The 24,827-nt window shown below is 33.2% G+C and overlaps 3 protein-coding genes across 3 annotated transcripts; 1 reads left to right on the top strand and 2 right to left on the bottom strand.

Moving 5' to 3' along the window:
* Window positions 1-5,706: 5,706 nt before the first annotated feature.
* LOC145572545 (uncharacterized) lies at window positions 5,707-6,926 on the top strand. Its single transcript, XM_081631511.1, has one exon. The coding sequence runs from the start codon at window positions 5,911-5,913 to the stop codon at window positions 6,844-6,846; it is 936 nt and encodes a 311-aa protein (XP_081487637.1). The 5' UTR covers window positions 5,707-5,910; the 3' UTR covers window positions 6,847-6,926.
* A 3,048-nt stretch (window positions 6,927-9,974) lies between these two features.
* On the bottom strand, window positions 9,975-18,569 carry LOC145572544 (alpha carbonic anhydrase 1, chloroplastic-like). Its single transcript, XM_081631510.1, has 6 exons — window positions 18,488-18,569; window positions 17,631-17,776; window positions 16,173-16,276; window positions 15,403-15,505; window positions 10,574-10,747; window positions 9,975-10,100 (listed from the first exon to the last, which is right to left on the bottom strand). Exons 1-6 carry the CDS (start codon window positions 18,567-18,569, stop codon window positions 9,975-9,977), a joined length of 735 nt encoding a protein of 244 aa, XP_081487636.1.
* Window positions 18,570-20,119: 1,550 nt separating this feature from the next.
* LOC145572543 (alpha carbonic anhydrase 1, chloroplastic-like) lies at window positions 20,120-22,573 on the bottom strand. The gene is made up of 6 exons (XM_081631509.1): window positions 22,314-22,573; window positions 21,798-22,000; window positions 21,600-21,703; window positions 21,351-21,453; window positions 21,055-21,234; window positions 20,120-20,529 (listed from the first exon to the last, which is right to left on the bottom strand). The coding sequence occupies exons 1-6, from the start codon at window positions 22,381-22,383 to the stop codon at window positions 20,401-20,403; spliced, it is 789 nt and encodes a 262-aa protein (XP_081487635.1). The 5' UTR covers window positions 22,384-22,573; the 3' UTR covers window positions 20,120-20,400.
* Window positions 22,574-24,827: the final 2,254 nt, after the last annotated feature.

Below are 24,827 nucleotides of genomic sequence, written 5' to 3'. Positions count from 1 at the left end.
TTGATTTAGATGCATGTTTATGTTTGGATAGAGAAGTACAGTAAGCTTGAAGAGTTCAAAGCAGAATACTGTCGCATACTCAATGTCAGAATATGAGTGTTTAGCTACAGTAAGAGTAGTTAAGGAGGAAATTTGGATCAAATGGTCTTGTGACTAAAAGGACACCTTTGCCAAAACAAAGGAGCCAGGGTCACATCACAAATCCAAACAAATAGATATGAGATATCACCTCATTTATGAGATCAATGACAAGCGGAATGTCGTGATCTGCAAAGTTTTATTATGAGTGAGAAATCACTAAACCCCTTGAGAGTCATATTAAAGTCTTGGATTGAAGCAATTTATGTAATTTAAGTTGTGTATGTTTTGAGAAAACATATTACATAAGAAATGCATCAATTTGCAGAATTATGTTTAAAATAGAAATTTCGTTTCTCTTATTTAATTATGGTTTTGGAAATTAAATAAAATGTTCAAAATAATTATGAATTGATGGGCTCATCAGGTTGATGACCTGGTGAATGAAACCCCACAGGTGAATAAAATTCATATATCATTAAGTTCCTAGTTCGAAATTATTAAAGTGGACATAAATGATTTCAATAAATGGACTAGCATGTAAGATTGATTGAATAGCGCAGTTTCATGGGCTATAGGGGCATAATGATGCTCGGTCAGTCACTTGGATATGCATGAAGGATGCATGATCGAACTAATGACCTAATTTGAAGTTCAAGTATAGAGCTTCCGGATATATTAGTGGATTCCTTTGACATGAGTGGAACATTGATTTCATTCAATGGATGTTATGACTGTGGTACACTCAAACGTCTACCCGTAACAGGAGATTATAAAGGGTGTTTCTTGGTTATTTCAAAAGTTGAGTGGGAGCCTTGTTGTCACAAGATTGGATTAAGTCTACCTATTAAATTAGGGAATGTTTCATGGCCGCTTGAAGAGGGAGAATTCAGAAAATACATGGTCGCACTCAAATGCATAACTAAGTAATCATTTGGTTTTGTAATTCTAACTCAGATTTCAAGAAACGATTTGTAGATTAATATGATCTCGGCATGTGATGCAATCATATTATTAAATCGACACATATTGACTTAAGGAATTTGAATATTGCATACTTGTCTCAGACAAGTGGGAGATTGAAGGATTTAATTATGTCTTCGTTGTGTGCAATTACTAGATATATAAATGGATCAAATTATGGAGATAATTAAGTTCGGACATTTGGGTCATCGTTTTATCATAGCTAGAGGTACTAACGATCTTTGGACTAGTAAAATAGCCCAAAGCCCAATTGGACGGATCCTATAAGGTCACACAAAGGGTCTAGATTGGGCATGAGAGGACGAGGCCCAAGATGGGCCTCATCCCCTAGTATGGTCGGCCACATGGAATGGGTTGGAGGGTTTTGGGCTTCCTAACCCTAGTCTAATTATAATGTGATTATAAATAGACTAGGTGCCTAGGGTTTGCATGTAAGAAGTAATTTAGTGATCAGTTTGATCAAACCCGAATTAGCAAACACGAGACCAAGCACTCAAACCTTCCTTTCGCTCACGGTTCTCTCTCCTCCCTCGACGCCAGTGTGGTGGTTTGCGGTGGTGGTGGTTCGTGGTGGTCGGCTAGTCCATTAAAGGTGGTGATGGCAGTTTTCCTCAATCACTCGACCAATCTAGTATTGGTGGACGGCTTGTTCGAAGCTCGTGGACTAAGTAGAGGAGCAACGCTTGGGGATCTATTCTCTCCTTGATTTGTCAATCAATTGATACGTGGAATTCACGCTTCAAAGGTATGATTATGTGTCTTGTGTGTTATGCATGCGATCTTGGGATTAGGTGCTTGATTGAATATGATTCATGTTTTTCCGCTGCGTAGTACCTAAAAACTCCTACAGGTTGGGCGGCGATTTTGTGAACGATGATGGTGGATATATATTGGGCGACAGTTGGGGAATTAGTAATTTCATTTCTTATTTGGGGACATGGAGATAGTTGGGATATGGAGAAATAGGGAGAAAGAAAGAGAGGAAGAGGGGGAAAGAGGAGAGATAATGAAATAAAAATGATTTGTTGGGTTTGGGTGGGATGTTGCGTGAGAATCAAAGAGGAAATAGGAGAAAGGAAGAGGGAGAAAGAGGGGAGAGAAAGATATAAATATAGTACTCCTTAGTATTAGCTAACAAAAAACTTATATTAACCAACAAACAACTCATATCAGCCATCAAAATGTACATATCAGCGGACATATGAGATATTAATAAAAATGTATTAGTCAACACAAGAAACTTGTCAGCTAACAAGAGTAATATATCAACCAATAAGAGTAAAATATCAGCCAAAAAAAGGTACTTATTTGTCAAGAGACGGAACATATCATCCAACGAAAGAAGCATATCAGTCAACAAAATGATGAAATCAGCAAACAAAAGGTACGAATAAGTCAACAGAAGGAACATATCAGCCAACAAATGAAATATATCAGCCAACAAATGAACTGTATCAGTCAACAAATGAAGCGTATTAGCCAACAAAATAAACATATCAGCTAACAAAATGAAACATATAAGCCAACAATTAAAATATAAATATTAGCTAACAAAATAAATATATCAGCCAACTAAAGAAATATATAAGCCAAATGATGTCTAATATCAGACAACAAAAGGAAAAAAAAGAACATATAAGCCAACACATGAAACATATCAGCCAACAAGTAAAATACATCACCCAAGCCTCTCGCACCAAACAGTTCTTGTGTCCGTACTAATTCCTAAAACCACTAACTAAATATAGATAGGGAAGTAGGGTCGAATCCACAGGAAAACAAGTCTTTATATTCCTAACTAATTATTATAATCTAAATTATCAAGGTAACCAATATTGTTATTGTAAAAAGGAATTAAATTACGGAGATCAAGTTCAGGGAGAAAAACAATAATAAGAAGGCCTAGGGTCACAGGTTCACCAATAATTAATATTCTGGGATAAAACATGACAATCAATAATCAACATTGCACAAATAACATGATTAACAGGCTCTCGCAATTTATTAATCAACATAGATCTAACAGGCTCTCGCAATTTACTAGATCTAAGTTCCTATTGAAAATAGCCTTTAATATCAAATTAACATCTGCTCGATTCATCAATTCAATATTGCTATACTTTTACAATCAAATCACATTTGCTCGATTCATAATCTAATTGCAAAGAATTAAAACAATTCAACACGAAATTATTATGCAATATCAAATATCAATAATAACAAATTATCCCTTCATATTAATTATGGATCCCCATAAACCCTAGAATTAAACTACTCAGACATAATTAAATCTAAACTAAACGAAGCAATAAAAGTAGTCATGATAGAGTAAAGAAATAAAATAAATAACTGAGATTAAAAGAGAAGAAATCGTTACCAAAGTTAAAAGGAACAAGAGTTGTAGAGAGAGAAAATAATACTAAGAGTTTAAGAGAAGAGAGAAAGAGAAAAGTTAGAGAGAGAAAAGAGAGAGTAAGGGAAGGGAGAAAAGAATTCCCCCCTAAATTCGCTCAACAAAAGTGTATTTATACTAAGCTAGAAAATCCTAAGTTAAAACAAATTAAACGACGCTTAAAACGTCCTCCAGAAACATGCGCCCAATCGGGCGAGGCACCGCCCGATCGGGCGCGCTATCGGGCGGATCATCGGGCGGACACCTTTGGGCCGCTTGGACTCCTCGTTTGGGCTCGTAACTTGGCCCAAACCAAATATCCTCTTTGGGGCTTAAATCATTCGGTCCAAATGCCTCATCTTCACACAAGTCGAGCCCTTATTCACCGGCTTGATTACTCTAACCGATCTTGGGCTATGAAAGATGGTCGTGCTCCTCCAATGCTCGTAGTTGCTCCATAAAATCCCGGGAAAATGCTCCAAAGGTGCAATTCCCTACAAAACTCTACCAAAACTACGAAAACACTAGAAAACACATATTAGTAATAAAAGTGGCTCTAAAGAGCCAAAAACACTACTAATTATGACCAAGGGACGGGGGTAAAATACTATATAAAATAGACATATCACGTACGCATGCAATACCTTCTCTAAGTTCAGTTAAGTTTATATAAATTCAGTTCAAGAAAAATAAGTTCTGATAAGGATTACCTAAGTACAAATTACAACTAAAATAAGGTCTAATAAGTTCAAGAAAATAAGTTTAGATAAGTTGTGATAAGGGTTAATTGAGAATAGCCAAGTTCAATTTATAACTAAAATAAGCTCTAATAAGAGCTAATAAGTTCAAATAAGAGCTAATAAGTTCAAATAAGTTCAGATAATATCAGATAAGTTTAGATAAGATCAGATAAGTAAAAATCAGGTAAATAGAATTGGAACACACCATACAAGTATTAGATATACCGTAAATGGTATAATTTGTAGTTTTCAACTCTTGAATTTAGCTTGTGATTGTATAGTTGTCTTAATTTTTAAAAAAGGTTCTTTGTTACTATAATAATCTATAATTAGTACTATCTTAGAGGAAGCAATTACATTATAGAATTCATCTTGTTTGGTCAATATTGAAAACGAAAGTAATACAAATGCCCACTTCTTAGCTAATCTTTGATTTAGTAGTGATTTAGGTGGATAGGTTTGGTTGGAGGATGGTTGCGAAAGCGAATTATTAACACAACAGCTTCATATATTTGTATGCAATATCCATGGATGAATAACCAAGCAAAGGATGAATAACCAAGCAAAGCTTGGTGGAGTTGGTGGGGAACTCACCTTGTTACTTTGAGATTATGAGTTTGAGCCCCACCAACTACAAAATGCTTGGGAGTAAGGGGATTCCCTTATCTCCTCCCTTTACACTCTTAAGCGATGACCTACAGAGCTGGACTGACTAAGCCTGTGAGAGGTGTCGGTTTAGTAGGATCATTCATCTTACATTTGAAAAAAAAAAAGAAAATATCTATGGATGAATTATCTCTTCTACAACTTGTAATCATTTTAAAAAATTATCGCAAAAAATAAGAATACGGAGTACAAATTTTATAAAATTACGGAGTATTAATTATGACAAAGTTGAGATATCAACTTCAATAAGACTACTTTTAGGTAACAAAAAAAAGAAAACGTCCTTTATTTGTCAAAAAAAAAAAAATAAAAAAAAAAAAAAATCTAAATTTAACACTTCAGAAAGTGAAATTTGCATTATACATCATCATAAACCTTTAATAATCTTTCGACCTCTCAAAGTGTACTTATGCAAATAATAGAAATCGTTTTATACACTCGGGTGTTCCGTACACCTATAACTATTTGCTCTTATTTATGATGTTTGTTTTTCATTCTAGCATCAAATGAAAAACAAAAACTAACATTACGGTTAATTGGATGTATGGTACACCTGAATGCATATAACAATCTATCCGCAAATTAACCCCTCGACAATCAAGATACATTAAATAAAAGATGACCATTTTTTTTATATGGCTTGATCGTCTAAAATCATTCATATTTATTCCAATTTGGAAATGAGAAGGAAAGGAGTGCTACATATAGTTTTCTCATAATAAATGAAGATCATATACAAAGTACTTTGTAATTAAACAATCAATGAAACATAATAATAATTGTAATTAAAAAAAAATAAAAAATAAAAAATAAAAATCATGAAGAAAAGCATAAAATTTACAAAACACAAGAAGTCAACATAGTTGAAATTCCCTCCAAAAATCATCACCAAACCCAAACACATCCACCTCATTCCGACCCCACAAAACTTCCAATTTACAATTACATCACACCTTCTAATTTCCCCTTTATTACATTATTCTTTCCTTTCCTCCCCAAAAAAAAAAAAAAAAAATTCAAACTCTCTCTTTCTCTCTCTTTCATCAAAGAATGCCCCAAGTTGATCTCGCCTCAGTTTGCGCCGGCGTCGCACACGACCGCAAAGTTACCTGCGAAACCACCGCCATCACCGCTGACGACGACGATTCCACGGCGGAGGAACCGATCCCACCACCGGACTACGCGCCGGAGTCATTTTGGCTCTCCAAAGACGCCGAACTCGATTGGCTCGATCGCAACGCTTTTCTCGACCGGAAAGATTCCGGCAAAGGTGGGTCCAATACTAATTCCAGTAACCTAAATCCTATTCATATTTCCGCCGGTTCTCAGCGTTATTCGGCGAATTTGAAGTCTAAAGCGTCGTTAATTGCGCTTCCTAAACCGCAGAAACAGAACTACGCTGAAGTTAAAAACCGGCGACATTGTCGGCCGTCGAGGGTGCGGCTTTTTCCGAAACGGTCTGAACCGTCAGGTAAACCGGTGGTTGAACCGGGTTCGCCGAAGGTTTCTTGTATGGGAAGGGTGAAGTCGAGGAAAGGGAGTAGAAGAGGGAAGAAGGGAATTGAGTCGGGTTTGGTTAGGAATAAGAGTGTAAAGGAAAGGAAACCCGGGTTTTGGAAGAATTTCCGCTCTATCTTCCAGTCTAAACGGGGTAATAATAACTTGAGTTCACAACCTCAACGACTAGACGATGAGGAATTTGTTGGAGTGGTTAAGAGGAATAATTCGAAGAAAAAACGCGGATTTAACCCGAATAATTGTGACGGTTTGAGTGAAGCAGGATCGGTTGAACCGCCCGGTTTAGGAGGAATGAAGCGGTTTGCTTCGGGCCGGAAATCGGATAGTTGGGCCGGTGACATGGAGGCTGACGGGGCAAAATCTGAGCCGTTGGGTGGTGGTCCGATCTGGCGGCGGAGAGAGGTGGGCCCACCTGTAGAGGTAGATGTGGATCGTGATTGGCGGGCGGTGGGACCAATGTCTGTATGACGTGGGAGAAGGTAAGTGGGTCCCATTTTGATAGGGTGACGCAGGATTTATATATATACACGTCAAAATTTATGAGCTTGTTATATTTTGTTGGGTCATTTTTGACATTGGTGTAATGTTGTGTGTTGTTGGTTGTTTCAACTTCACGTCTGAGTTTTTATATATGTTCATACTTTAGGTTATAGGATTTTTCATATTTTTAGTGACATGGTTGAAGAATTTTGTTATATAGTTTGTAAATACAATTTGTGATTTCTTCTTCTATATAGATTCATGATCTTTTGAATTTACTTTTTGATAAAAATAATTATCACGATAATTTTAAGATGAATAATTGAAATTATTCTAACTCGAGCACTCGACAACATCGAATGTTAGGACTTTGGAGTTTTAAGCGTGTGAATTTGAAATTTATGTAAACTTATCAATCTTACTTGCTATAGATAAAACTTTAGACTTAGTTAATCATATATCGCATTATCCAGAATACATAAACGCTTTATTGATAATACGTAAGTTCTCTATATTTATTAGTGAAGAATCGGGGGGATGGAGTAGTGGTTGTTGCTTCCATCTCCATCCAAATGACAAGACCGAAGCATATTTTTTATTGTGAGACATTTTATTTTTGGTGCAATAATTTTGAGACATTTTAGATGTACAAAAATTGGATAAATTTGTGATATCATGGAGTTCTATAGGTCCATATATAGCTTGTTGGAATGCGTCAAGTATTTTGATTAATTTTTCCAACCTAACCTTTGCTTGAATAAGATTGTACTTGGTAGTAAGCAATTAGCTATTAGTCATTTGTATTAGCTTTATTGGGTGCATCATTAGCTGACTTTACTAACTAATTGCATTAGATGTTTGGGTTAAAGTAGCTACTCTAATACGGAGTAGTAGTGTATAATGCTCTGATAAAAATTTGGCGCTTTGGTTATGACTTTTTCAAAAATTAAATGTTTGTTTTGCTCAAACGTTGACCATTTGGTGTACTAACTAGTAACTACTAACAACTCTCATGCACTACCATGCACTACCAATTGATAAAATAGATGTGCTACCAATTACTCCGTATTATTTAGTCAAATAAGTTCAGTGAATAAGGTACTTCCTCCGTTTACATTTAGTTATAACATTTTGATCAGAGAATTATTGCAATTAAAAAGTAAACAGGAGAAGGAGTACATATATTACAATGATAGCTCACAATATCATATTCACCAATATATACATACGACTACATTTCATGTAATAGTTTGGTACATAATCTAATGTTATATTACATTGACACAATTTGGTGAGTTTTTAAACATTCATTATTTCGTTCATGTTCCTCATGAATAGACATAGAATATTTAAGGCAAATTTGACATCTCCACAAATTTTCAATTTTTTGTTTAGACTATAAATATCATTCTCACTAAGTATGAGTTTAAAATTACTCATCTCGATTCTTAAAATTGACCAGATTGACAACAATATAAAGTAGAAGCCGAAACTACTAACTTTAATTTCTAAATTAAACTTGAATTGTAGGCGAAAAAAACATGAAAAATGAAACATTATTGTACTGTTAAAATACATGTGATTGATGTGAACATTGCTAATCTTTCAGTGGCAAAGGAGGCTCGAGCTAAAGGTTTATGCTGAAGACAAGTTTGTCATTTGTCTATACATGTCACTATGTCAACCACCTTTGTTCCAAAAAAAAAAAACCCACCTTAGTGCAAGGGTATTGTGAACAATTACTACTCCATTTTAATAATAATTGTTCTCACACGCTTCCAAACTTACAATATCCCCACAATGTTCGTGCTTTTGCAAACTATTATACTAGTACATACTTTGTACTTCTTTAGTTCATTATAATCACGTGATTCAGAGATGTTTTTACATGTATCTGGGTGCATATAGAATTATGCGTGTTCATCTAAAGTTATACTACGTATTAATAGCCATATCTGAATACATTTAAGTTTGAGAAATTTCATACGACTTGAATAAGATTCAACTTTCAAACACAGATAAATAGAATTTAATCCTAGATTTTTACGTATTCATTAAATGTGTAAATTTTGCGAATTAAGCTAGTTAAAGGTGACATCTTCTATTATTGAGATGCACAAATGAAATATCTTGGCTTGCAACCAAATCCACTAACTACAGACCAAAGTGGTTAATTAGAAGCTAACTGCCATGCATTTGAAACTAATCCTAGATCAATACAATGATTAGTATGTAGTAAATACAGTTGTTTTATACAATATAGTATCTCCATGATAGATGTTTATGACTATGAAATCCTAACTAGTAGCTACTACACCTGATATCAATTATTTAAGCTTTTCCAATCATTCAATCTTTATTGTTGAAATTAAATATTTAATTTCCCTATTTGGAAGTCATTACATGATTAGCAGTTTTGGTCTGTTTTAGGTGTAATATTCCTAAGATCAAATTCTATCGTGTAATGGAGTAGATGTTACAAGGATCCGAAATTTTTTATACTACTTGTATATTATTACAAGTATATGTTGGACGGTTTGGTAGTTGATTGTGCTTTCTGTCAATTGTAGAAAATTTAGTATCATATTTCATTCGTTCCCCAAATATTGCAACATGGTGACGGGACACTGATTTTAAGAAGAGAAAGGAGATAAAGAGGAATAAAGATATGGACTTATGTGATTAATAAGGAGAGTAAAAAAGAGAAAACATGTGCAAATAGAAAAATATTACAATGTGTGAAATGGAAAAAAGTATAATATTATTTTAATACAAGAAATAGCGAACACGAGTGTGAAATGAAAAAAGTGTAATATTATTTTAATGCAAGAAATAGTGAACACATGATTGATCAACGCCAGAATTTTATGGATGTAACAAATTCCGGCATGCATTTGGTATTATTATGTAAAAAGAAAAATGTATTAAAAGTAGTTTCTCACAGAACACTAATAAAATGTTGTTTCTCATAATTTTTCAATACAATTAAAAAAATAAATGATAAAAATTAAAAAGTGGAAGAAAAAAAAGAGTCGTACTAGCTCTTTAAAATTTTGTCTTGCTAGCTAGCTAGACAATTGCAAGCCCCATTTAAACAAATGCTTAAATTAACTAAATTAAACCTCATCATACATCTCGACCTTTCTTCCATTCAATGGTTGCAGGGGCCGTGCATTGTTCTTGTTTTCTTCACAAAGAGGAGCACTTAGTTCACCCACTTGTTCCACTGATATTGTTTTAGCCTATAACAAAAATATTTTAATTATGTTATTATGTTATAATATGCATGTATAACAGCGATAAATTTGAGAGTTTAGGGCTTCAACTGATTGACTGAACTGAGCTGAATTGAACTGAACTGAGCTTATTGGAGCTGAACTGAACTGAATTGAATATTTTATGAGAGAAGGAAATTAAGAATTGAACTGAACTGAACTGAACTTATTGGAGCTGAAATAAACTAAACTGAAAATAATATGAAGAGAACAGACCCTTAGCTACTATTTTAATTTTAAGAATTTAATTGCCACGATACTAATCCAAATTGAATTTGTTAACGTGATTACAAATCCGATTAAAAAGTATGGGTGTATTTTTCCCCCCTGAAAGAGTATATTAATAAATGATAAATTTGAAATATATATATATATATATATATATATATATATATATATATATATAAGTTGATGATAATAATTAAAGTGTATATATGTACCTCGCAAAGCACATTCCAAATGACATTTTCATCACAAGGAGGAGAAGTGTGAGAGCCAAGATATCGATAATAATCGCGTGGCCATTTCCTCAAGAAGCTCAAATCAAACTTTGGGATGTCAATCCTTTGTTCTGTACAAGGTTTCTTAGCTAGTTCTTGCAATTGGGGCTTCAACTAAAACAAGAAAAGAAAAAAAGAAAAAAAAAAAAATCAAATCCGACAATAGTACAAGGTTAAAATAAACGACGTGTACAAATTGTTAAGCTACATATTCTTCTATAAATATATACGAAGTATTATTTACTCCGTTTTGATCGATTAATAAGAAATATGTATATTACGTATTATTCTTTTGAATAACACAACTATGTTCCTGAATTAGAAGCCACGTTTGATTGAATATCATTCTAAGAATTTAAAATTTAATACTAAAAATATCATTTGAAAGTTTGTGTCTCTAACATAATATCGATGCTGTCTATAGTTCTATACTATTACGAGTAATTCTTTATTTAGAAAGTGATATAATGTGTATTCACAAACTCTTATATGTGGCTGGCCACATGGTGTGGCCACTTCACATAATCACATACAAGACAATTAATTAAGTAATAAAGGGTTACGGTGGTGAGCAAATGAGGTTACCTTCACTACTAAAATTAAGCTAAATTGCGACCGTCTCTAACGGTCGTAAAAATAGCAAAATTAATTGCGACCGTCAACGGTCGTAACGTGGCGGTCGTTATTTCAATGGTCGCAAAAAAAGATAATTACGACCGTTTGACGGTCGCAAATTTATTGCGACCGCTTTTATAATTTTCAACGACCGTTCAAAAAACGGTCGCAAATGTTAATAATTGCGACCGGCTTATAAAGCGGTCGTAATTCTGGAAAATAGCGACCGTCATAAGCGGTCGCAAATTAGCGACCGTACTTTTGCGACGGCTTTCAGCGGTCGCTAATTGTTTAAAAAAATAAAAAAAAAAACAGAATCAAATGCAACCAGCAGCTACATTCCACTGGCCTGCATACTTTTACGCTTCAAACCACCTTACCCACCACCACCGCCATCCCTAAACAACCTCTACACACCACCACCGTTAACCATAACTACCTTGTCATCTCTCCTTCGCTCCGGGTCAGCATCTCCGAAAGAAACTAACCCACAAAAACTAAATCCACCAAAATTAAACCCACATCCCAAACATACCACCAAAGTACCAAACACATGAATTTATATATAAAAAAAAACCCTCAAAACTAAATCAACAACACTGTCACTACAATAGCAAAAATTCGTATTAACATCAACAAAAAGCAAATCAAAAAATCGAAAAAAAACAAACAAAAAACCGACCAAAAAATCGAAAAAAAATCAACAAAAATCTAAACCACAAATAACAAAAACCAAACATGAATTCGAATAAACATCAACAAAAATCAGACAAAAAAATCGGGAAAAATAAAAAATCAAACAAAATCCGTATGAATATAAATACAGTCAAACAAAAAAAATGAAATAATAACAAAACCAAACAAAATTTTCAGAAAAATCAACATACCTTATAAAATAATTCATCCTCTTTGTGTTTATAAGGTCAAATTCGACCATGAAAACTCCAAATCTGGAATTTTTATGGTCGAATTTGACCAAAAACACCATAATTATTGGTTTGTAGACAAAATTAAACACCCAAGTTGACGAAATTCAGAAGAAAAAGAGAACAAAAATGGGGGAGAAAGAATTTTGATGCAAATTAACACCATTGATGAGAACAAACAAGAGACGTGAGAAGAAAAGGAAAGGAAAAAGAAGGAGAAAGGAAAGAGAAGGAGATGGAGGGGAAAGAGGAGAGAGAAAGGGGAGAGAGAGTGTGCAAGGAAAGAAGCGGCTGAATGAATGTTAGGTTAGGTTAGGGTGAAGTGAGCACCTTTAAATACCCTATTTTTATTAAAAAAAAAATATAACCGTATTTACGACCGTCTAAACGGTCGCAATTTGGGAAATTTACGACCGTTTAAAACACGGTCGCAATTTTTGATATTTACGACAGTTTATAAAACGGTCGCAATTTTGGATATTTGCGACCGTGTATAAAACGGTCGCAAATTTCACAAATTGCGACCGTTTTGACGGTCGTAATAGATTAATTTTCGTTTATAATTATTTTACACATGTATTTTTTTAAAAAAAAAATTGTTCAACCACTCTTGCGACCGTTTTTTGGCCAAAAACGGTCGCAATTTTGCGACAGTTTAAAAAACGGTCGCAAAATTGCGACTGCTTGAAAAACGGTCGCAAATTGCAATTTTTGCGACCGTTTTTATGGCGGTCGTAAATAAGTGGTCGCAATTCGGCCGAATTTTAGTAGTGCTTAACGCGTATGTAAGTTACTTAAATGAGAAATAGCGGTTACTCTCTTAAATAAGTGGAATTATTATTTCATTTTTTTAAAACAAAAGAATAGGGGTTACTCGAATGAACAAATGAAGTTACTTATTTTTAAATTACTTAAATTCACTCATATAATGAATTTGGGTTACTTTTATGGACACCATGAAGTTACTCTTATGAAAAATTGAGGTTACTCATACATATAAATGAAGATTACTCTTATAACCTAATGTGGCCACCCCATGTGGCTAGCCACATACAAGACTTACCCCTGTGTATTACTTTTTTCAAAACGACTCACTTAAAGTAGAAATATACTCGTAGTATGATACGGAGGAGTACTAGTATTTAGAAACGGATGGAGCGTAAATTAATAAAAATCAAGAAATTTAAAAAAATTGCGGACTAAAAATGACATAATAAAATTAGACATGCATGAATGCATGATGCATGATTGCTTATTCTTCCTAACCGACGCAAGTGAATGTTGGCTTGACAAGAACCATATACATATACTCGTATGAAGTTATTAGGAAAGTGCTGATCTCTCATGATAATAATGCAAAGGGACATAAAAAGCGTGGTCGTGTTTTCTTTATTGTTATTTGGAAACATTTATACAAAAATTATTTCTTCATTAATATTTTAACAAAGGTTTTTCAATTTATTGCGTATGTCATGCTCGTAGCTTGTTCTAATAATCAGTGGAAGCCCCATGTGATTAAGACTAATATGTTTTAGACCCCTTATTGATTAATAGTTAAGACTTTGTTTTGCTTAATATTTTGTCTAAAATTGTTTTTATCGGAATAGAACTTAATTAATAGTATTTAAACTTATTTTGTTTGAATTTATTACGTTCCAATAAACTTATTCTTCGATGCTTTTGTTGTTTTGATTGGGTTAATTTGTGTTTAATTAAGTGGTTTTACATGATGTTTGGGGGGCTAAGGGGGTGTTTTAAGCCTCTCGTTAAGTGGTTTGGTTTTCAGGTTTCGGTAATTTCAAGGATAGTCCTTGTTTGTGGTCTGTTTTGGTTCTTGAGGGTGGTCTTGGCTTGTGGTTTTTATTTTGTTACGCTTTTTGACCTGTTCGGTCGACAGAGTAATGGTGTGTTATCACTTGGTACTCACCGTTTCAGCTTAGCAATGGATTGTCAATCTATTGCTTTGAAAAACCTTTATCCCAACCCTACTCTCCAACATGGGGGCTCCCAAAATTTTCTTTTGGGGATTTTTAGTATGGTAATGATCTCTTCCTTAGAGAAGGGATCAAAGGTACCCACACTTAAGGGTACCGAGCCTCTTGTAAAAGGGACTCATTGTGTCATTAAGCCTTGATCGTCTTTTATTACTACATGTTTTATCTAATGTTAAAGACTCTTTGTGTCTTTTTGAGCCCGAGTTAATGTATGCCAACAACCGCGTGTTCTCTGCCTTTCCGTACTTTTCCCAACATCAACAAAAATGGGGATCCAAAGCCAACACAGGAAAATTTGGGTATCTCCTACAGCATGTTCGAAGGCAACTTGGATGCTCAAGCCGGCGTGTTCTTGTGAGGAAGTTGTACTTATGTTTTATTTGTACTCTATATAATCTTGGAGCTAGTAAAGCTCTTCTAAATAGCATATACATAGCGAATTTATTCCATCGTTTGTAATCTTTTCTTTGATTATTAAGCATATATCAAAAAAAAAAAAAAAAAAAAAAAAAAAAAACTTATACTATTTGAAATTGTCTATAAATGGCTTACTTTGTAATAATGATATGAAGTAAAAAAGGTATAATTGAATAACCATGAACCATAGAGGCCCTAATTAAAATACCATAAACCATGCATAGAGGCCCTAATCAACCAATTGGTTGTTGTACTGTGTAGTGGTTATTGGGGCTACATTTGGTAGAAAGGACCGTGTGTTCGATCTCCTGTAACAATAATTGGGAGGGGACTGGAACCTAATCACCCAAAACTGATCTCTGAATCCGAATTAGTCCAAAGGGTGAAACGGGTGAAACACCAAAATAATAAAGGCCCTAATTAAGCTATGTTTGGTAAGGTGTACAAAAATTTCTCTTACTACTTTACATTACTAATTATTTAAAAGAGAAGTTTACACACTACTTATATTATCTCATTTATCTTTCTTTTATACCTCTCGAGTACTTCGTATGAAATAATAAGCTATTTCTTTAATTAAATATTGGAGTAACTTGTTTTTATTTAGTACCAACTACCAAATTTTAAGATTTTACTAGAAAAGTTACAAATTTAAGATTTTAAATTTTACATTTGAAACAATTTTCATCGTGGAAGGAACTAGCAAATTCTCATATGATGTTTTAATTTGTTTTGTTTTATTCTTATCAATCAAACATATTTTATTTTAACCACATAATGGTAATAAGAAACTAAAAAAATTAAAGCGTATGATTACCATGTCAATGAAAGGACTAGGTGGTCCATATTTGAATAGAATCGCCACCACTGCTCGGCTGCCATCAGCGGCTTCGTGTATCTGTTGTAGCTCTGCAGCATATCTTACATGGTTCATGCACACATCCAACTTTTATTAGCATTATACATAAAACTTTTACAAAAAAAAAAATTAAACCACCTATGTTAAAAAAAAAAAAAAAAAAAAAAAAAAAAAAGCTATGTTGTGTGCAATATTATACTTGGTAGTAAGTATTGGGTGAGACAATCTCAAGTCTCACACTATTTATTGTAGCTCGTAAATGTTGTAAGGCGTAAAAAAAAGTATTACAATGTACGTGTGGGGCTATTATGGCCAATGTGGGCCAATTTTTTTAAAGTCCAATTACTTGTATGTCTCATGGTTTTTAAGAAATTCTGTCATGTTGATTTATTGGCAATAAATTGTAAAGAATAAAAGAAATGGTGTATGCTCATGGAACTTCTAAAGTTATGTAGTTAATTTAGAACTATGTGGGTAGATTTTTCTACACACTTTATGCACCTCCATAAATCAACTATAAATATGAGACATTAGACATATTTATTATATGTGATAAATTAATCTCCTATTTATCTTTTTCAATGTCTAATCTCCATTAACAATTGGATTTGGATTGAAATTCCTCTGGCAAAAATGAGATGATTTATATTCGATGAGGACGATGACTAATTAGAAAGAGGTGGTTTAAATTCCAGACAAAGTAAATAGTAATGAGTAAAATGACTTACGGGACACTGTTAAACCGATGCTCGGATGGAGTATGAAATTGAAGTTGTGTCAAATTATATGTCTTTTCATATATTTTTAATTCTCCACCCCCACCTAAAGATATCTGCATAATGCGTGAACATTTTGATTTCAAAATAATTTCTTATAATTTATGTACAGATAAACAAAACTGCAACCTCTATTATAATAGCAAAATTTTATATGTGACAATTCTAAAAGGTTTAACCTTTATTGATTTAAATTAGCAATGAATGTGATAAAAAATATATAGTGGGTAGTATTCTCTTACAAATAGAGAGATCAAAAAGTAACGAAGTATTAGTTATAGTAAAATTTATGATATTTAGTTTTCAAGTCAAAATTTCAAATGACGGATTATCTAGTTAGTACGGAGAATATGTTAAGCCTATTCAGTGTATAGTAATTGGGTCGAATTAATGAGCCCTAATCTCGTTAGGTTGTATATATACTTGTGCATAATAGTCTAATACGAAACACACATAACTATTCTCTATTTGACTGTATAATAATTACAGAATTTTTTGTGTAATAAAAAAGCATATATATTATATTTTAATAATATATTTACTTTTAGGGCCTGTTCACATTTACTGAACTGAACTAAACTGATTGGAACTGAACTGAACAGATGAACTGAACTGAGCTGAAATGAATATTTTATGAGAGAGGGAAATTAGGAGTTGAACTGAACTGAAATTAAGTAAATGTGAACCGACCCGTATTACTAAAAAAAAATTAATAATGAAACTTTCTCTTTATATTATTTTTCTTTATTTCATTTCCAAATTGTTTGATCATTTTTGATTAATTCTGCTAGTCATATCAACAACTCATGTTGTGCCAAGGGTATAAAAGATAAAAAAAAAATAAGATGATACCAACCATGGATAAAATAAAAATGACCAATTATTGTTCAAATTGAAGCAGATTAATGTGATTTGTTGTATTTTTCATTATCATCATTTTTTTTTTTTTTTTTTTTTTTGAACATTTGTTTCTATTCCAGCAATAGAGTGAAGTTAACAAAGTTGCACGTTTTAGGCGTGATTACAAGTTGGGTATGTGATTACCAACAGTGCAATGAGATCTTAGTTTTTAACTCATGGTGTAAAATTAGGCAAATGGAGAGTAAAGAGTTATTCTTCTTGGTAAAGCATATTCTCTATTCCATAAAATTCATTCCACCATTCATTTAAAGTGGTCATTTCATAAACTAGGTATTTTATTTTGCTTTATTCTAATTTTTTCAAATCACAATTATATTATTTCAACTTAATCCAGTGAATTGTAATGCTAAATTTCGTATTATCGGTTTATATTTCTCTTGGAAAAGTATTTACATATTACATTATTTATAACAAGCGGGAAGAATTTGTGGGAGTAATTTATAAATCAAGTGAAAGAATAAGAAGAAATGATATAGAAAATTGATTAACCTCCAAATGTTTGCCATCAGTAACAAATGTAGTGTTGTGAGCATCATGAAAATGGTATTCTCTTTCAAGCGGTTCTAAGGTTTTGTTGAGTATTGCAAAATATGTGTTGATATCTACTGGGGATTGCCTCTTACCCGATGAGCACACTGCAAAATTTACCATTAAAATTTATGTTAATACAACAATTATTTTGCTACATATATTTCCGACCAATTGAACATTAACAAAAAAACTAGGTATAATTTGTGCAAGGAATAAGAATAATAATGAAACTTATTTGGCATCATTCTCTTCAAACTGTAGCTTTTTTATCTCTTCAAAATGTCGTCGTTTTTTTTTTTTTTATCCAACATGTTATATTATATAAATTAATAAGGATGCAGAAAATGTGAAGAAAAAAAAAATTCCGAATATTATAGTATAATAGATTATTCACGAACTAAGAAAATCTTGATGAGTCTCCACATGTTAGTCAAGGGTAAACATTCTTATGGTGCCCATTTCTATTATCTTGCTTTGTGTGAGATTCAAACATAATTGACATACTACATCTAGACTTAACCAATTTATAGTTTAGATCAGATGACATCTGCAATCTCAATATTTTAGGTATTTATATTTTGACCTAGCTACCCCTAAGTAAGTACGTTATGATTGTTATCCTTTTTTAAACTTTGTCTTTTCCCTATAAATATATTGTAATATACAACTATACGAGTTATATAATCATAATTCATAATACATGTAAAGATAAGCGCAAATGGAGACTTATGTTAGGGTCCTTAGGGGAGGAAATGTTCCAATAAGTTTGTAAAACATGCATGCATGAGTGCTAACAAAAATGTATAACTCAGTACCTGCGGGCGGCCCTGAGGCAAAGGCACCTATGAACAAGAAGGAAACACCAAAGAAGAAGATCAAGATAGAATTGAATGCCATTGTAATGTGACTTTTGTTCAAAAATGATAAGCAAAACTATTTAATTACCAACTTAATTTTGACAAGTTTTGTTCTCATAACTTTGTGGATTTGGTTTCTTGATTTTCTCCACCTTTCGTAAATTAAACTATTTTTACTAGATGATAGGAGATATAGCTAAACTTGGCTAGTTAATCCCTAGAAAATCTAAAAGCCAATCACTCATTCAATTTTTAATAATATTGCTTACTAATAATATTGTGCTTAAATAGTTAAATGGTCAAAATTTGATGGAATTTTGGTTAAAAGTTATTTTTAACTGATTAAATATGCTATTTATAGAAATGATGTTCTTTATAAACATTAAACAATGGTAATTAATCATCTTAATAAAGAATTTTTGAAAAGGTAACAAAAAGAGAGCAAAAAAAAAAAAAAAAAGAAAATTAAAGTGGTATGATGATTCGAAAGGATATAATGCACTCTGGTCATTCATAATTTTACTTATTCACTATTCAAGTAAAGTTTGCTCATCAGATTAATTATTTGTTGTAGTAGGTGGTAACTGTGTAAATAGATATTCTATTGCCTAAACATAATATGGAGTAGATACTTATCTAAACAGACGAATTTTTTACCTTGACTTATACTTGATTTAAATGACAAAAGTTTACACGCAATTTTAGGAAGAATTGTGCATAGTATATAGAAATGAATTAGTTAATGTGGGAATGGGATTGATAGGACTTCTCTCATGAAATAAAAGATGTGTTTGATTTACGTACTCAAATTACTGATTAATAAAAGTTAAGAAAACAATAAAGACAAACAAAAGGAATATAAATGATTCTTTTTATGGCTTGATTAACCACATCTCATTGGTTCCTTTTATTGTACAAGGAAACCATTATAAAGCCTCCGCTTTCACTATATGTGTACATTTTATGTTTAGAAACTTTGGTTTAATACGCACCAAGAACTATATTGAGGAAACTTGTGTGGCATTTGGTGACCCTTTTTGGTCTTAAAAGTGTCCTATCTATTCTTTATTTGGGGATGATAGCATTATTATCTTTGCCCATAATTGTTGCTAGTAGTTAAAAGTGTGCAAATTGTTGATGTGCTAGAGAAGTAGCTCGAGCATATCTAGGTAGTATTATTATTGTGGAAAGGCCTAAGAGGGTAAGGTGATCACAAAGGGTGTCAATTCGAGAGAAGTTGTACAAACAAAAACTTCAAGGGATGAGCTTATCTATCTAGTGCGGGGTAGAAGCTAGCTGCTGATTAAGGCAGTGGCCCAAACTATTCATACATATATAATAAGTACGTGTGTTTAAATTACCCTTTTCTTTTTATGATGAGTTTTTATCTTTAAGTATAAAGCTTTGGAAAATTCAAACAAATTTTTTTATATTATGCTCACAAGCATTGGATCGAATAAGTGATCTGAAGTGGAGACTCTTAAAGGTTGAATCAATCAAAACGTGATATTGAAATCTTAAAATATATAAATGAGAGCAAAGCTATATATTCTATATGATTGATACCAAAAACAATCAATCAAAACATGATATTGAAATGTATATTTGATAGCAAAGCTTTATATTACAAATTGAAGCTCATAGATGAACAAAATAGTTTATGAGCTCGGATTGATTATTATACAAGTTGTTCAACAGCCGAGCTTTAACACAATATGTCTCCTAAACAAACTAAACTTGAGCAAAATTTTGAGCTCAGATGAAAGTTCAGGCTTGATCTTGTGCTCGACTAAGCAAAATGAACATGAATTAGTTAAAAACTGACTTATTTACCAGCAAAGGTTACAACTTAATTAGATTTATACTCTTTGCTAATTGCCATCATAAAGTTGGACCTTCCTTCCATTAAGTGGTTGTGCTGGTCTAGCATTCTTGACCTTATTGGCCTCACAAAGAGGTGCCTTCAAAGCTTCAACTTGATCCTTTGTAATCGATTTCACCTAAATTTTAAATCAACAACCAAATTAAAAGGAGGAATGTATAAGCCATTTATCACATATGTATTCAATAGCATGATATGTAGCCATTCTTATTGTGTGCATTGAGTTTGGCTCATAACTATTCTCATTCATTACCGGTTATGTCAAGTTTTAGTTGTCACATTGTCTCGACTTCCCATAATTATAAGTTTGACATATTTCACAAAAAAACAATATTTACTCATCATTGTACTCAATTTAACAAGGTGCGATATTAATTTTGTGATTGATTTAATTAAATGGGGAGTTTTGGAAAAAATGTAACAAAAATTATTGCATAAATATAGAGTAAAAAAGTTTGGGAAAAAAAAAAAGATTTTAATGGATATAAAATTGATGGTGGACACATAATTTTAGGGAAATAATTGAAAGATAATGTATTTTATAAAAGGATATATAAAGAACGAAGGGAAACACCTAAAATAGAATACGTAAAAAAAACAAAAAGGAATGGGGGGAGTAATTATTGTTATACAATATACATACCTTGGTAAGAACATTCCAAGTGACATTCTCATCACAAGGAGGGGTAGTGAGAGAGCCAGGATATCTGTAGTATTTGCGAGGCCTCCTTCTCAAGAATCTTGAATCAAACCCTGGAATCGCGACTATTCTTTCATGATCTTGACATGGTTCTTTAGCTAATTCATCCAACTGGGGTTTTAGCTGAAATTCATTGAGATTAAACAAACACGTACACGCATTAAATGGATTTGTTCGCCATATTTTCAAAGGTTAAAATTTAAAGACAGCTAAATGAATTAGATTTAACAAGAACATACCATAGTAAGAACAGGATCAGGTCTGCCATACTCGTAAAGGATCCCTACAACAGACCGGCTGCCATCAGCAGCAACATATACCTGATGTAGCTCTGCCGCGTATCTTTGTAATGCACATACAAATATTCAAACAAAACACTTTCATTAATGAAAAATATTATGTCTAAAATTACTAATCACAATAACAATGTCCCAATCCCTCGTAATCAAGTCTTGAAATCTAAAGGACTGAAGAAGAATTTAGCTTACTGGACACCATTAAGGCGGTGCTCTGAAGGAGTATGCCAATGCATCTGCTTCAACTTGTATGTCTCTCCATCGAACATCAAATCTCCTCGACCAGTAAATACAACCTGAATTATTACATACCGTTCATAGGAATTCCTTTCAGAATTAATACTCAAACATATTATATGTAACAAGGGCTTTAGTAGGAAAATATATAACCTCGACTTCAATGCCATCAGTGGACAATGAAGCATTGTAAATGTGGTAGTCTCTAGTCAGAGGTTTCATGTTTTTGTTGATGACAACGTCGTTGGTGTTGATATCGATAGGGGATTGCCTCTTGCCGGCAGAGCAAGCTGTATAGTTTGGGTGCTTGCTTCCCCATTTATCTACTTCTGAATAATTATACAGTGGAAGATCCTCTGATTCATGTAACAAAAAAAAAATATATGTATTATAAGGGACTGTAATCATTTATGCTTTGATCAGTTTTAACTTTGTAAGATAAGGTCAATTTCAATAGCTTAAACAGCATAACTAAACATTATAATCTCAAAACAATCAAGTGAAAGAGTTTTCGTTATACAACTAATTAAAACAAAGACATAATATTAATCATGGTAAAGAATGTCCTGATGTACGCAACATTATCCTTAGGCGATTAGGCCTAAACTAGTTAAAGTTATTGGAGAGGCTGTGTAATATACACAAGGAGACGTTAGAGATATAGAGTACCTGAGGCAAAGGCACCGATGAACACGAAGGAAGCACAAAACAAGAGAAGGGCAGGAAAAGACGAAATCATTGTATTTTCTTGCCCTTTGCTAGTTTATTTCTGAATCACAAACAGAAAAAACTCTCTAGAATTGTATATTGTTCTACCTACAGAGTTTACCACACTTAGATTTGTGATACCAAAGAATAAATGGCTAAGCTTTTCTGTTTTTCTCTTCCTCTTGTTTTATTTAGCTCATTGCATTTACACTCGATGATGGGAAACACTGATGGGTATATATAGCAATTCTTCTCCTTAAATTCCTCAAAAAAAAAAAAAAAAAAAAAAAAAAAAAAAAAAAAAAAAACTATTATAAGATGTAAAAAAAACTATGTTGAGCTTAATTAGATATGGCTTGGTGGGCCAAAATGTCCATTAACAATAGGAAGTTCCTGTAAAATTAATTAGAGATGAGATATGCCATTAACAGGATTATTATTGTTTCACAGTTAAAGGATCTTAATTTTTGTTGCTATAATAGTCATAAATAATGGTAATTGAAGTAAAGCGTCTACTTAAGAGCAACGCAACCAAAATTTGATGCCAATATAGTAAAATTAAGAGTCTACTAAAGAGCAACGTATCTTATCATGTCTGTCCTTGTCTTGAAGTCTAGTTATTTTTGGATGCGATTAAACACTAGTTAGGCTTATTAAACACTAGTTGTTTGTATTCATGGTGACACTATATATGTTCGATTCTAATTACACATACGTCAAAACTATTGATACGCCCAAAAACAAAAAAATGTAACAGTTAATTTGAAACAGAGGGAGTAAGTTGAAATGAGCCACACATCAACTATTGAGATGTATGCTCAAATTATGGGTTGACTGTTTTACTCAAGCATGACATGTAAATATTATACGACCCAAAATCAACAAATTATTTGGTCCAAAATTAAAGAAAAAGAATGTCATAATATAATATAAGCCACCATGTAAGGATGAAATAAAAAGTCCTAGGTAGCAATTTATAAGTCAAACAAATAAATAAAACCTCCCACATACATATTGGAATGCATGCATGCATTTCCTAACACACTTTGAGTGCACCGTGCACTGTTAGTGGTCACAATTAAACAGTTGCACTCTGAACATTGAGCAAGATAATGGTGGTGCCATGCTGTGAAAGGAACAACTACTCTGGAATTTTCTGTTTGTTTCTTCACAAGTAGAAGAAAAGGCAGCTTAATAATTCTATCACCACATCTAGAGGATATCTTCTTCACCTCGAAGCATCGCGATTGTTTCGGTTTCTAGAGCCATGCAATACGGAATCTGATCCTTTTGGTCCAAGCTATTGCTGTATGCTACAACCCTACAAGTATACATGATTTCTCATGTGAAGAACTAACTAAACATGGTCTTCATTCATTCCAGTTCTATATTTTGTGACAGTTATGTTGGATTTGCACAAAATGGGAGAGACAAAGAATGAAAAATGAGAAGTAGGAAGAATTATAAAAGGCAGGGAGAAATAGACAGAAATAACCTTGGGCCTTCTAGGTTAACATCATAATATGGATGTTTTGAGCAGATAATAATTGTCTACCAAAGATGAAAATACATTCCCTTTCATCGAACCATAAAATCGTATTATTCTTTAAGTGTGGATCAAGATTAAGAATCATGTTTCCCTAGTACAAAGACTGTTGCTGCTTAACTTTCTATAGGATTGAAATTCTTCTCTGTTACAGTCCCCTGTCACCTTCTCATTCTTTTTGTTGATTTTCTTTGAGATTTGGGGATGTGTTTGAAACATTGTATAACATTGTCTTAGCCGTCTTAGGGTCCTCAACGGCTAAACCCTCATCAGATAAAATGACATGTACTCCTGTAGAACCTGCGACGCCAACAAGATTGTTGTTTCACACAAGTTACGCCACTGACCCAGTACATTGAGCGTCGTACTTGTCTAGAAACACAAACCTCACCTGGGTAATAGTTTCTTTGAGAGGATGAAGCATATGCGTGCTTTTAAGAGCACATAAACTATACGGAGCAATTATACAATATTTTAGAGGTTTCTAGGTAATCCTTGTTCACCTAGACAGCAGATGACATGGTGAAAGTCTGAACAATCTTTGTAATCTCTCTTGATTTGGATGGTATCTCATGCAGCAGGTAGTCAAATTGGGTTAAAGAGACAGGAAACACCAAAACAACTCGATCTACACTGCCTTCAGTAACCAAAAACAGAATAACAGCGGCACTGCCATGCTGGAGCCTATGACCAACCACTTTTCTTCCATATATACTGGTTAAATAAATGAAGAGACATCCCAAAATAGTGTATAAGTGTTTTCTTGAGACCCACACTATTCCTGAACCAAGCATGCCTTGGCCTAGTGGAAAGATTTATATCTTAACCATGTGGTTATAAAATCAAACCCCACTAGAACACTTTTTGGGGGTAAGAATTTCCTTACCCTCCCCCTCTCCCAAGGCAACTTGCAAGCTAACCCAGCCTGG

The sequence above is a fragment of the Chenopodium album genome, chromosome 12 (genome assembly GCF_948465745.1).
Source record: "Chenopodium album chromosome 12, dcCheAlbu1.1, whole genome shotgun sequence".
NCBI lineage: Eukaryota > Viridiplantae > Streptophyta > Magnoliopsida > Caryophyllales > Amaranthaceae > Chenopodium > Chenopodium album.
This window is presented reverse-complemented; position numbering and strand designations above follow the sequence as displayed.